The following is a 15,568-nucleotide window of genomic DNA, read 5'->3' as shown; positions in this document are numbered from 1 at the left end:
GAAAAATGATCCAGGTACATTTCAATAATAGAAACAAGGCATAAGGTTATTTCATAACTCGTCCACCTTTATTTGATAACATACCATTGATTTTTCTAAAATTTGTATGTCTATTTTCTTGTAATCTATTGATTTTCACATGTGATTTTTGGTACAAAAGGTTATTCTGTACTCCTCATTTTATTAATGGCATCAAAGCTGAAGTATTGTTTAATGAATGGAGCAATGAGGATAGGGACTTAGTCCAACTAAATGCAAAATATTGAAACTATTTTTTCTATGCTCTTAAGTTTAAAATTACATGAGAGTTTCTACATGTACCATTGGTAAGGAAATTTGAGATAAATTGTGTATTACATACAATGAACTAGTGAGGTCAAACAATATAGGCTGAATATTTGATTGTATGATTATGAATTTTTTACATAAAACTTAATGAAATCATCTCAGACATGAACACTAGGTTTACTCAAATTGTGACATCCCTGCATGCTTTAGGTAGAGAGCTTTCAAACTCCAAGAAAGTGAACATAATTCTTCGATGTCTACTTAATAATTATGATTCTAAGGTTACTGCCATTTGTGAATTAAAAAATCTTAATGTTTATTTTATAGATAACTTGTTAGGCTCACTTATTGCCTATTAGCAATGTTTAAAATTGCGTATTCTGGTATTGAGGCGTTTTTCATTCGTGAGGAGAGGCGTAAGCCTCAAGGCGTTTTGAGGCGTAAGCCTCAAAATCAAAAGATTGCGTAAACATAAAATGATAAATTTTTTATATACTAATGAGTGAATAATATAAAACATAAAAAAGCATAAGATATTAAGTGAAATCAAAATATCCTAATAATAAGACAACATGAAATATAGTTCAACTCAAAATTCTATCTTTCCCAAATCCCAGTATTATTTTCATTAACATATAATTCAAATTTCCAAAAATAAATAACAATGACATATCACATAAGAACTCATAAGTCATCAGCACTGTCATCACTAAGGGATTCTTCATTTGAATCATCGTTATGGTGAACTGCTCTCTCTCCTTTCTCCTCTCCTATAGAGTCCAATATCGGGCATTTACTTCAAGATTTATGTAAGTTTTAATATATATAGTGTGAGGCTTACGCCTTATGCCAGTGAGGTGAGGCGGGGATCAAGGCGGGCCTCAACCAAGTTGAGGCGCAAGCCTCATAAAAAAACTCGAGGAGTAAGCATCGAGGCATTTTTTACTGGAATTGCGCAAAGGCGAGCCTCATATTGCGCAATTTTAAACCATGCCTATTAGCAAGGTGTGAGTCAGAGCAGGATGAAGGAGACGAGTGAAAGGACAAAGTAATAGCACTGGAAGCAAATGAATCAGAAAGTGACACCTCTGCAGTTGAGGAAGATGATAACATAACATTGATGACACGTCAATTAAAAAATTTTCTAAAAAGAAAAGAAATCATCATCAAGAGTGGAACAAAGGTAAAACAAACAAAAATTTTAAAGCGTTATCTAACACCATTTGCTTTGAATGCAGTAAACCAAGCCACTTGAGAACGGATTACCCCAATCTAAAGGCTCACCCAATCAAGGAGAAGACTAAAGCTAAAAAGGGGAAGCAAAGAACGCAAAAGGCATTTTGGGCAGACTCCAACCCGGACTCATCAGAACTGGAAATGGAAGAGGAGATAACCAACCCATGCCTTATGATATATAATAGTCTTAATCACTCTAATCAAGAAGAGGTATGTGATCTTTCATATGATGAATTATTTAAAGTTTCAAAAAAGATTTATAATGCATACATAAAATCTAAAAAATATATGCTAGTTTGAATTCTGAACTTTTAAGTTTGTAAAAAGAGCATGATAGCCTTAAAGTAGAACATTCTGCACTAGATAAAGAGCACATGTCTTTACTTGATGAGTATGATGCATTAAATAAGAAGCATGTTGATCAAACTAATGCACATGAATCCTTAAAATTAAAGAATCTTGAGTTAAAGGAATTATATAAACAATTAGAAATATTCGCAAGTGAATTGTATAATAATGCGCATGCATTGAAATTGGAAGTAGCAAGCTTTGAAAGTACAAATAAATTCTTAAAAGCAAAAGTCAATGTACTCCAAAATAATAAATCATCACCTACATTGACACAATGGTATAAACCATCATCACTGCATGCATTATACACCCCTAGGAAGAGGCACCCCACCCCATATAGATTAGTGAATCGTTTCCCTGGTGTGGTGTCATTCTTGTGTCATGCTTAGGCCATATAGCCGGCACTTGCAATATTCACTATAGGAAACATTTATTCTGGAGGCCCAAATCACTTGCACCATAATATAGCATGCATGTAAGTCACTCATCAAAGCATAAAGTGGAACCCAAATTCACTTAGATTCTCAAATCTAATATTTGATTGACTTTGTAAGAGTGATCTCACAAAAGGCCTAGTAAGAGCATGTGGTACCTAAACAGCGAATGCTCAAGGTACATGACTAGAGACATGAAGCAATTCATCAAGCTAGAGGCCAAGGCAAGAGGCAAAGTTACACTTGGAGACAATACCACTAAAAAAATGATAGGTTCAGGTATGAATGGTAACTCCAAAATTTTTATTATTAAAAATGTCTTACTAGTAGATTGCCTGAAACATAACTTGCTTAGCATTAGTCAATTGTGTGACAAAGGCTGTCATATTAAATTCTTATCTATTAGTTATGTGATCAGTTTAAATGAAAATATTATTTTAGAAGGAAAAAAATTAATAATGTTTCCATGCTTGATTTAAATTATATTAAATACACTATTTCTATTTGCTTGAAAATAATTTTGATGAATCCTAACTATTAAATAGGAGACTATGTCATGCAAATATAAAAACTCTCAGAAAAATAACCCAAAAGGACCAAGTTAGAGGCATAACCAAACTAGAATTCGCTTAGGACCACCTTTGTGATGCATGTCAACTAGAAAAGCAAATCAAAACCTGTAAATCTTTAGAAATCATTTGCATGGTTCTATTTAGACCAGTTAGCACTACCAGCTTAAGTGGGAAAATATATGGATATGTGATTGTTTATGATTACTCAAGATTTATGTGGATTAGATTTCTATCACATAATAATAAATCATTCTCCACATGGATTCAGAAGAAAATAAGTTGTGAAATCCTAACTATCTATAATGATCATGGTAGGGAATTTGAAAATGGTAAGTTTGAATTATTTTACAAACAGTTAGGTATAGAACATAATGTTTCAACTCTTAGAACCCTTAGCAATTGAAATAAAGAATAAAACTTTGGTAAACACTGTTAGAGCCATGCTAGCTCAGTATTCACTTCCTAAATATTTTTGGGTAGAAGCAATGAATACTACTTGCTTTGTTCTCAATAGGGTTAGTGTCAGATCCAAACTCAATAAGACACTTTATGAATTACTCAAAGGAAGGATACACAATCTCTCTCACCTTTATATTTTTTTATATAAGGTGTTCATTTTAAAGAATGGAAAATCTTCATCAGAAAAATACGGTGTTCATTCTAAAGGTGTTTACAACCAATCTTCCTAGGTATATGTGACGCATGCGATGATGTGGAGTTATACCATTGTGTCAAAGTAGGTGGAGGTTTATTGTGTTGAAGTGCATGAACTTTGCTTTTAGAAATTCATTTGCACTTCCAAAACTTGTAACTTTCAACTTCAATGCATGTTCATTATGATCTAGCTTAGTTACAAGAGCTTCTAATTGTTTATATGAATCTTCTAACTCAAAATGCTTTGATTTTGAGGATTCATGTGCATTAGTTAGATCAACATACTTCTTATTTAATACATCAAATTCATCGAATAAAGATGTGATTTCTATCTAAAGCAAAATGTTCAACTATCAGGTTATCATGCTCTTTCTGCAAAGTAGAAAAATTAATGTTTAAGCTAGCATACATCATTTTAGCTTCCTATATAAATCATGAATTTTTTTTCAGATATAATAAAAAGTTCATCATAGGATAGCTGGCATACCTCAGCTTGATCTTATTGATCAAGACTATCATTAGCCATGACACACATATTAGTTACCTTCTCCTTTGCTTCCTATTTAGATGATTCTGAGGGGGAATTAGCCTAAAATGCCTTATGTGCTCGTTGCTTCGCCTTTTTAAATTGTCTTCTCTTAATCATTCTCCTTGACGGGGTGAATTTTTAAATTAGGGCAGTCAATTCGCAAGTTATCTGGTTTCCTGTATTCAAAGCAAATTATGTCAGATGACGCTTTAAAATTTTTACTATTCTTACCTTTGCTCCATTGCTGATAACGCTTTTGTTTTCTTTTCAAAACTTTTTTGAACTGTCAAGTCATCAGTGCAATGTCGTCATCCTCCTCAGCTACAGAGTTGTTACTGTCCAAGTCATTGACTTTCAAAGTCACAGTTTTCTCCTTTTTTTAACCACCTATATCAAGTAATCTCTGACTCACGTCTTGCTCGTAGGCAATGAGTCAAGCAAGTTATCAATAGAATAAACATTCAAATCTTTAAATTCAGAAATTATACTAGCCTTAGCATCATAACCACTACACAAACAACGTAGAATTTTGTTTTTAACTTTTTTGGAATTGAGAAGTTCTCTACCTTAAGCAGGTAGAGATGTCACTATCTGAGTGAATTTAATATACATTTCATAAATTGTCCTGCTAGTTTTCACACAAAATAGTTCATAGTCATGTAATAAAATATTCAACATAGATTGTTTGATTTCACGAGTACCCTCATATGTAATACACAGTCTATCTCATATCTCGTTCCCCATAGTACATGTAGACATTCTCATGTAATCTTCATATTTAAATGCACAAAAAAAATAATTCAAATATTTTCCATTTAATTGAGCGAGCTCTCTATCCTCAATACTTCATTCAGTAAACGAGACATCAATTTTAATTCAATCAACTATATGTGATGAAAGTGAATAAAAAGTATGAATCATATAACAAATTTTAAAATCAATAGAATGCAAAAAAGTAGACATACGATTTTTTTTTTTAATTAAATAGAATAATTTCAAACAGAGGTGGACATGTTGTAGAATAACCCTCTACTGTATTTATATTATCAAAATGTGCCATAAGATATTCAGTTATATTAAAATCTCAAATTTCAAGACCTACTCTGATACCACTTAAAAGTTCGGGGAGAATGTAAGACTTCGTTGAACTATCATTAAGGAACCCATAGGGGGGTGAATTGATTATTTTTAAAATTACTCAAAAAAATCTTTTTTATTTAACCAATATCATAATTTACGAAAGATTCTAGTCAAGCAACTAATGCAAGCGAAAGCAAATTAAAAACTTGATTTTCTTTTTCGATGTTTTGTAACACAAGTAAATCAAGAGGATTTTTTTTCTTTCTAACACATTAAATCTAATCAAGCAAGATTAGAAAATCAACTAAAGTTTGCAATGAAATTTAAATTCGTGCAGGGAATTTACAATATAGAAAATAAATGAGCAGAAAAATTAGAAAGAACACATCATAAATTTTATAGTGATTGGTTCGGTCAACCTTGACCTACGTCCACTCCCAGAGTCCAATTCTCTGAATATTGCACTAATATTATAGTGACTCTTCTTTAGCCCCGACAGCAACGTGGAGAAGCCCTTACAAATAACTTCCACCTAAACCAGTTGCGGTGGAGAGCCAAAAGTTATGCCACCCTCTTGGTGGTGACTGCAGCAAACCTTTGAAATCCTTCTCACCCTCCTGGTGATGGCAAAAAACCATTAATACTTTTTCAACTTTCTACGGAAGGCAAATAACCCACAACCTTTGACCTTGAAAATTCTCTCTGTTGATGAATATTTTCGCATCAACTCGACCCCGATCGAACCCGACTAGGCTCGATCGCGCTCGATCGACCCAATTGATCGTCGTCGAGGCAAAATCGACCAAATTAGACCCCAATTTGATTTAATTAAATTTATTTTAGTCAAAATAAATTAAATTAAAATCAAATCAAATTAAATCGAACCCCGTCGAGCCCAATTCGACGCTCTGAGGTCAATTTCGCAAAATTGACTCGATCGAATGAAGTCGGACCCAAATCGACTCAAATCGGTTCGGGTCGAGCCCAATTCGAAGTCAATTTCAGCCCCAATTGATTGATTTGGGCTAAATCAACTTCCCAAGTCAAATATCCAAACTTTGGGCTGAGATTTTATCTCAAATCTTGCCCAATTTCATGTCAAATCCACCAGGAAATGTACTCAAGTACAATTTCCCTCGTTTTAAGCAATGAGGAGGCCACATTGGGCCATTAGGGCGATGGACCTGCTCCCTGCGTGCGCCTCTAAGAGCGGGAGAAGCAATGGGGAGCCATTCGGCTCCCCTTTTCGTTTCGGTCCCGACCCAGAGAAAACGAGAGAGAGCGAGAGAGGGTGATTTCCACGCCCAGGCTTCCGTTCGCCCTTCCTCTTACGTGCGAAACCGTCGGCCGAACCTCCTGAAGGCTTCGGCTTCTTCCCTGCTGCCCGTCGCCCTCCTTCCAGCGAGCCAAAGCCGCAAGTGTGCGGCTTTTCTAGGTGAAAGGGAGAAGGGAGTTTTAGGGCTTGAGATCTTTTTCTCATTCCAAGGAAGAAAATCAAAAGTTAAGCCCTCCATTTGCTTTATTTCTCAAAGTTAGTGGCTTCTCTTCCTTCCTCTTCCAACTCCGGCGAGTTCGTAGCAATTTGAAGGCTGTTGAAGACTTACAAACAGCAAGGGAAGGCTTCGAAATTCTCTAAACAGTAGCTTGGAGTCTTCAAATTGCCTTGGACAGCAGCCATATAGCTTCCGAGAGCTTTCAAACGCTGAAAACTGCTGTCCGGAGTGCTTTGGACAGCAAATCCACCCTCCTGAGTAGCTTGGACAGCAATTGGAACTTGGAGTGGAGCTTGGACAGCAATTGGAACTTGGAGCGGAGCTTGGACAAAGCTTGGAACTTGGATAGGAGCGCTAGGACAGCCCGGGTGTGGTAAAATCTTTAAAACTTAGTGAAACCTAGGGTCCCCAAAAGCCAATTGTTGTGTGGTTGACGCCCCCAAACCTTAGGTCCTTAGAAACTTCAATTTTCACTCTCCCAAAATCCTAATTTTTGCTGTCCACTTGTTTAAATCATGAAAATCAAGTGATTTTTCATGATTTGCTCTCATGTGAGAACTAAAAGGATGGCGGCAAGGCGATGGGACGTTGAATTTGTGTTCAATGTCCCTATTTTGCATGCAAATATCATTCATGTTATGTTTAGAACTCTTACCTACGATCAAACCATAGGTTTAGCGACTCATTCTATGTCTAATGAATCGTAGGAGCGTAGAGTCTCATATTTAAGTGTGGCATGCGTTAACATACCCCTAGAACTTGCATGTTATGACAAAATTAGTATGCATGTGATAGGTTTACACCGCCGTGACATACGTGATTCCCTCTAGATTTACTAGATGTTTAAGCATGTATTTCAATCATTCCTCTTTTTATGAAGTTGTGGGATCGTTCATGAGCATTTTTTACTCATGTTGCAAATCCTACAACTAAAAGGTTGATTGGAACACATCCTTGAACTTCTCTAAATTTAGGGAGAAAGCGAAATCTCTCTTGTTATTGCGCTTTTATTTCATAAATGCTAAATTGAGCTTGCGTGAGTTAATGCCTTTTGAATGTTCGCTATATGTCAATGGCTATGAACCCTTGTTTTCCTACAATTTATAAAATCATAAATATGTCCGCTAAAATCATGGGTGATTGCAAAGCGAAGATGGGGTGTTCTATGGCTTCAAAGAGCTTATAGATAACACCCCATCATATGTTGAAAGTTCGTTGGACATGTTTAGTGTAGTTTGTAAGTTGACGGTTAAGGGTGTTAATACATAACTTAGACACTTGGTGAAGCTTTTGAAAAGACAATCAAAAGCCTTAACCCCTAGGCTTCCCTTAGACTCTAGAAAACTAATTCTTAGAGCCTATCCATAGGATTTCCAATGACATTCCATCCTATGCCTCTAGGTCCCTTAGATGACACCATGTGTTATCTTTCCAAGAAGAATCGTAAGAGCGAGTCCACCCTATCCGGCCTCTCAAATCATGCCAAAATTGATTTGGAGATCGTTTCATGAATCGAGAATTATCCAATCAAGTCTTCCCTTCCCTGTGCATAATGGTTTGGAGCACCTCAAGGCTCCAAACACTTGGATGCATGAAACTTTTGGACTTAGAACTAAAATCCTAAGTTTGTGACATTTTGTTTATTGATACAAGATCAATAAGCATTTGTCCATCACCCTTCATCTTGGATATTTTGGAGCTTCCTCAAGGCCTCAAAATATTTCATCAACTGTAACCATTATGACTTTAAGAACAAGTCCTAAGTCATCTCCCTCTTATTGAGACAAAAAATTAACAAATGCATGCATTTCCATAAGTGACATTTTGGAGCCTCTCTAAGCTCCAAATGTCCATCATGTGGATCACTTGAACTTGAAACCAAACTCTCAAGTTCTCCTATTTAGTTTGTTGAAGCATCTAATCAACAAACACTTCACTCATGTGTTGTATTTAGAGACTATCTAATACTCTAAATGCTCCTCCTACACATGAATCTTTGTAGTTTGGAGTCAAACTCTAGGCTATCAACCCTTGTGTTGGAACATAAAATCAATCAATCTTTTCTTTCCTTTTGTTTGTTAAGACATAAAATTGACAAATAAATGTTCCTCTCTCTCACGTATGATAATTTGGAATCTCCAAAGGCTCCAATCAAATATCATTACATGATGTTCAAACCTTAGAAACAAATTCTAAGTAATCCTCCACTTGTATGTTGAAACAAAATCAACAATCCTCCTCTCTCATACATGATTATTTGGGACATCTCAAGTCTCCAAATATATCATTGTATGAATCATTCAGACTTTAGGACCAAATCCTAAGGCGTTTCTTCATTTGTTGATAACACAAAATCTACAAGTGAGCATTTATCCCCATTCACTCGGCTTCAACCAAGTGAACGATCTTCTCTTTGAATAACAAATATTCAAAGGTCTTCTATGAATTTTTGTAACTCTCTAAATTACATTTTCTTCCTTCAACCCCTAAGTTGTAGGAAATCTATCAAACCAATCATTCATTGGAACACCAAACCAATGAACGATTTCTCGGCCTTAGGATTCAAATCCTAATCCCCTTTCTCCTACGACTCAAAATTGTAGGAAAATATCTAATCCCCCTCATTCTCCTAACTCATGTTAGGTGAGTGAATCCTGTTCTTTGGGCTCCTAAAAGCCTAATGAATTCTCATGAATGTGTATTATCTAAGTTGCACATGATTTCCCTCTTTCTACAACCCAAAAAGTTGTAGGAAAACCCTCTCTTTCTCCTAAAACCTAAAATTAGGAGAATGCACACGTCTCTTTGAACACCAAATGTTCAAAGAATATTCTTGAAGTTGCAACCCATAAGTTGCATTTCCTTTCCTCTTTCCTACAAGTCATGATTATAGGAGAGTATTTAAATCCGTATTCATGCTCCCAAATCCAAATTGGGAGGATGAATCCCCTCTTTGGACACCAAGCGTTCAAAGAAACTACCCCAATTTGCAACCTCTAAGTTGCACTTTGGGCTACTTCTTTTCCTACAATTCTAAATTGTGGTAAATCTCTCATTTCCCCTTCATTTGCCTAGCCTCAAATTAGGCAAATGAATTTGTTCCTTTAAACATCAAAAGTTTAAGGAACATTTATGAATTTGCAACCCACAAGTTGCATGTTCCTTCTCTTATTTCTACAATTCAAAAGTTGTAGGAATTCTTCTTATTCCATTGACTCAAATTGGGTGAGTGGACATCCCCTTCTTTGAACGCCAAATGTTCAAAGAAAGTCTTCCACTTTGCAACCTTCAAGTTGCATTTCCTTTCCTCTTTCCTACAAGTCAAAGATTATAGGAAAGCATCCAAATCCATCTTCTTACCCTCATTCTTCTAACTTAAATTAGAAGAGTGTATTCCCTTCTTTGAATAACTAAATGTTCAAAGGACTTTCAAGAGTTTGCAATTTCCAATTTGCATCTCATTCTTCTCTATCCCTCCAACCTAAATTGAAGGAATGAATCCCTCTTCTTTGGACACTGAATGTTCAAAGAATCCTCTTGGGGTTGTAACTTCCAAGTCACATCCCCTCTACTTTTCTCCTCCAACTCAAAATTGGAGGGATGAAACCCTTTTTCTTTGGACACCACATGTCCAAAGAAATTCTTCCAATTTGCAGCCCCTAGGTTGCAAATTGGATCACTTCCCTTCCTACAAATCTAAATTGTAGGCAACCACCAAGATTCCCTTCATTTATCTTAACCCAAGTTAAAAAAATGAAACTCCACCTCCTTGAATATAAAAATTCAAGGAGGCGCCTTCTTGATTTGTAGTCTCAAAAATACAAATCCTCTTTCACTTCTATAGACTCCAAAAGTCTTAGAAAATTCCTCACCTTAGCTCAAAGCCATAGGTTCTTTCAATTTCTTTTCCCTTCTGCTCTCCTAAACCCAAGTTAGGAGAGTATACTCCTCTTTTTGGACACCAAATGTCCAAAGGAGTACTCGGAAGGTTGCAACCCATGAGTTGCACCTTACTCTCTTCTTTACAAACCCAAAACTGTAGAGAAATTCAATCTTCCTACAACTCAAAAGTTGTATGGAACTTCCTTGTATTCAACCCATGTTGGGTTGTTTAATCTTATTCCATTTATCTTACTTATTGAAACAAAAACAACAAGTAACTTCACCCTAAGCTTAGGATTCATGTCCTATTTCTCTTCGCCCTTCCAAACTCAAGTTGGAAGGGTGCAACCCTCTTTTGGACATCAAAGTGTCTAAAGACCTTTGTGAATTTTCAACCCAAAAGTTGCATTTTCACCCAATCCTCCAACTCCCAAGTTGTAGGAGACTTCTCCACTCTTTAGCTCCAAAAGCTAGAGAGAGCTCTCCAACATTTAGCTCAGAAGCTAAATGTTAGATTCTTACCCTTTCTTCTTAGCTCCAAAAGCTAAGGAGAATTTCCCTCAACAAGTGGCCCAAAAGTCACATGTTGGGCACTTCTTCCTTAGACCTAAACTTTAGGAGGACCCTTTAGTGTGACATACCACACAAGCCTCACTAACTTAGGTGCACAACCCCTTAGGCATACTAGGATTAGGATTTTTCTTTGTGTACGCATGTGATTGATGTTGTGCAGTGATTGACTTTTGGATTGTCTGCATTATGGGCACTTGCCCTTAAGTGATTAGTATAGAAATATATACATGTTTTTCTGTGCAGGTGGCCATGCCTAAGAGGGGGTAAATTAAATCATGATTATCATAATGCTGTTTGCTTGCAAGCGCTGCTTAAACCCCCCCAAGAGACATGGCCAATAGGGTAGAAGCAGGGGCCTAGCGCTTAGCACTCTAAGTGCTAGGCCAATTTTGGAATGCTCATATTTTTGCTATATAAATTGCCCCCTAACTCTGTTTTGCATATTTGAGTCTTTTTCTATTTTTACACCACGTATTTGATTAAATTTAGGGTGTAAAACTTGTGGGGTTTGGATTAGAAAGCAAGGAGGGTCAATGGAGAAAGTACCTTTTTGGAGATAAAGCTTGAAGATCCCCACAAGTAGAGTCTGTAATTAATTTAACTGGGTTGTATAATGGCAGGTAACTCAGCTGCCAAATCTGGTTGTAATAAATTGGACTTTATTTACATTTCCTGCACTTTGTTTATAAATAAAAGCATGCATTGTTTGTTTACTGGGTGTGCAATAGAACAGCATATTTTCTTAGGTTTCTTCTCTTGTTTGCTTGGGTGTGGCTTGGACTCTACTACGTTAGGCTCTTAGGATAAAAACTAAGTTTTCTACCCCTTAAAATGTAAGCAACCTAAAATGAAATTAGGCTTCATGGTTTTCTAACAAAAGAAAATTTGCATGGCTCTCTTTTAAAAAGCCAAGTTTTTTTAAAAAACTTAAAATAATCATGCATGGTCAAAAATGTGTCACATGTAGAATGCCTCCACATCAGGATTAGATAACAAAATATTTCTTTTTGTGAGTCAGCATTTGCATACCATACATAATTAGGCATCTTGGCCTCAAAATTGAGACCGGATGACATGATTTTAAAAGCGATTAGGATGGTTAGCTGATAGTCCCTTCCAGGCGGGACAATAAATCCAGAGGTCGGGCAGGCTATACCTCTTAGTTTGTAAGTCCCTTTGCACTCGTTAGATTTAGGTTCGAAGCACTACCTATCCGTAGTCCTCAACTTAGTCTTAGAGTCCGAGGCTTGGGTTGATTCCAAATCACCCTATAAGCCCTCATCTTTCGGGTATTTCCTCCAACAAGTGTTATTGGGATATAAGCCTCAATCTTCTAATAAAAAAACATCAACTTAAACCAAAATTAGATTGTTGAAATGTAAAGCCCAACATAGGATAATCTGAGCACCTCTGAGTTTCCCTCAGAATCAAATGCTCCTACTTCACCACCTTTAGCCCTCATTCTAAGAAATCTAATTCTAAGTTGATCAATTACTCAAAATTCCTAAAGGACCAAATCCTTTAAGCAAGATTGTCATGGATTTTAAAACAAACAAAAAATCAAACTTTAGCTAATGTCTAAAATGACTTCTAAAAGAAAGCAAAACTACTAGTTTAATCAAAAGTTTTCCCAAGCCAAAACTTGGGATGTAATTAACCATAGGGGCTTGCCCCTATGGAACGTCCGTACCCCATAAATAAATAAACCCCGCTCGACCAAACATCGAGTGGGGGAATCTCTGTTCCAATTGTAAATTTTATAGTTGAGTCCATAAGGAAATGATATTTTTGCCCTTCGGGGTAATATATCATGTTCTTATGCCGTACTCGATTATAAAATATGCAATCCGTTTGAGGATACAAAAATTCTCCAACACTCTCCCAAGAGCAACACCAAGAACTCACCAAGGCCAATGGAGTAAGCAAGGTGCAAGTTTGCTTGGAGGCTAGACCAATTGTGTGAATACCTCTCACACTCCTCCCTCACGCACAACCACACCTTCTCCCTTTTTAAGCATAATAGCTATATGAAGAATTCTCCCGCAGAGTTCTTTCAACAACCAAAAAGTCTTACTAAAGACAAGTTTGAGTTGCTTAAGTACATGGCTTCAAAAAAACATAAGTTTTCAATTAAGCCATCACTATTTGGCCGAGTGTGACTTGTTCGGCCCGAAGCCCGTGTGAGGAAGGGAAGTGGTCGATTGTTGGAGGCGAGATCAAGCTCAATAGTTAAGAGCGAGGTCAGAGCGGGTGAAGGTTCAATCGCAAGAGTCTTCGAACAGGGTGGGTAGTTTGCGAGTTCAAGGTCTTTGTCTGCTGTGGAGTCATAGTTGTCAAGCGGGTTGAGGATCGACACCATAGATGCGAGGAGCTTGCGACTGAGCATCAGATTTGGCTGCTAGAATGGAGAGAGCAGAGAGAGACGAGGGAAAGAGCAGAGAGAGCTGGATGGAGAGAGAGCTCTCGTGTGCGGGAAGAAAAACGTCGAAGTCTCACTTCGCTCTCCCTTTAATGCAGCAACAACGATCAAGGCGAGCGCGAGGAGATGTTTTCACAGAGCAGGGATAAGCTGAGGCAGTCGAATATGCAGAGATTTGACCAGAATATCGGGTAGGGTAGCAGGGATATGATTTGAGTGGGACATTGACAGATTTTTTTTTGTTGATTTAAGTGGAGGTCAAAACTCTTCCTTTAAATTTATCATCCCGATTTGGAAAAATAAGAAAGTCCCCTCTCTTTTCATAGGCAAAAGCTGAAATCCTGTCTATTACCTGTCATGAATTCTTTCCTGGCAGGATTACTAAGCCATCCCTCATGCTTTCATCTCTTCACTACACCTTCTTTCCCTGCAACCCTTGTGCAGTCTTCTGTAAATTATGGACTAATTCCATGATAACACAAACAATTCCAAACACAATTCAAGAGGAGAAAAATGAGAAAGAACAACACATCAACGACCCATTATCAGTCTGGCATCAATAACTATTCTTTTTTTCTCCAACAAGCCTACTTTTGCTGTTTTCCTACTAATCAAACTTCCCTTTCTGTTAAAATTCATATTAATTACCAATTATTCAATGCCTATCTGACTATTAAAAATGGCCATAAAAGGATATGTGCATCTCTGAAATGAGATTAACTCTTGATCATCAAAAAGATCAGCTTTTTAACATTGCAGTCGAGACTATTAATAAGAACAAAGACTGGTTGCCAATAAAATGAAAAATGCTGCTTGTGAAACTAGCCCTAGAAAATTTGACAGAATATTGGCATCCATTGCCTGTCTTTCTTGCATATATACAAGTAAAATTCAGAGAAAGCAATAATAAGTAAACATTACCCATTCAGCCCTGGTATGGTAATCTGTGTGTCTTTTAGAAAACTGGTCAGATCAAATATCCCACATGGTTGAGAAGTAGAGGTCTCAGCAATGGAAACAATATTATTATTGTATTCCGACACTTCTACCCTTGGATTAACAGATAGGGGTGTAGCTTCATGTGTGGTATCAACAACAGCATCACATGGAAATATGGACGAAAATAACTTTTGAACTGACACAAATTCAGACATGGACGGTGTCTGATTTGTTTGCAAAAGCAACTGCAACAAAAAAAAAAGTGAGTTGCGAGCACTCAAGTACTGTTTTGAAGAAAAGCTTTAACAAAACAACCTGATGAGGATCAACTTCAAGGTCTACAAAATGCAGTTGTTGTTCCAAGCTCAGATTTGACAACTCAGCAATTCCTTCAACATGAACCATGTAAATCATATCTTCTATTACCATTATTCTCAACGGAAGTAGCAAGGCAGACTCCTGTAACAGAAAGACTGTTAGTTTGGAACCTTCCATAATCTGCTGTGAAAACAATCTTTCATGTAAAACAATGTACTATATAGAATTAAATTGGTTATCGAAGGAAAGATTTGCAAAGAGTAGATGAACTCTTAGTTTCATAATTTTCTCATGACAAAGATAAATTAGAATCTTACTAAAGAAAAAAATTAGATATTTAAAGACAAATGATTAAAAAGAACAGTCCGCGGCCAGTAGGGGCATGTAGAATTTTAAAATTCTTACAGACAAAGTTACTACTATTTCTATTTTAAAACATGACTAAGAATATGAAACGCAGAGGGTTGACTAATAATCAATATAATAAGAATGTACAAAAAGTAACCCAAAGCACCTTGAATCGCAATTTTGTAATTATTTACAAGATTTTGCCTGGAAAACCAAGTTATCCTATTTCAAAAATAGGATTGACTTGTTACAAAAGATAACTTGTTTTGGAGTCCGCAGAATTATTCAGCCTGAAAGTGAAGAAAATTCATACTCAGCCTAACTTTGTAAAGATTTTTGATATTTTGAAATTTAAGATTCAACATAAACTGACTGAGCCTGACTTTGCATCCGTTTTTTTATATTTTGAATACTAGGGGTCAATATAAAGTGAAGTAGAGTTGGCTCTAAAA

The 15,568-nt window shown here is 36.5% G+C and overlaps 1 protein-coding gene across 3 annotated transcripts in view; it reads right to left on the bottom strand.

The window, feature by feature from the left end:
* The window catches only part of LOC110111314, a 60,919-nt gene that overhangs the window by 26,126 nt on the left and 19,225 nt on the right, over positions 1-15,568 (bottom strand). For all 3 annotated transcript variants that reach the window (XM_020843122.2, XM_020843123.2, XM_020843124.2), the window contains 2 exons: positions 14,766-14,909; positions 14,433-14,695 (listed from right to left, as the gene is read on the bottom strand). In XM_020843122.2, coding sequence (XP_020698781.1) covers positions 14,433-14,695; positions 14,766-14,909 — 407 coding nt within the window. The remainder of the gene's footprint in view (positions 1-14,432; positions 14,696-14,765; positions 14,910-15,568) is intronic.

Source organism: Dendrobium catenatum, unplaced genomic scaffold (genome assembly GCF_001605985.2).
Source record: "Dendrobium catenatum unplaced genomic scaffold, ASM160598v2 fragScaff_scaffold_665, whole genome shotgun sequence".
Lineage (NCBI taxonomy): Eukaryota > Viridiplantae > Streptophyta > Magnoliopsida > Asparagales > Orchidaceae > Dendrobium > Dendrobium catenatum.
The sequence above is the reverse complement of the archived record's forward strand: the minus strand, read 5'-3'. Positions and strand labels throughout refer to the sequence as shown.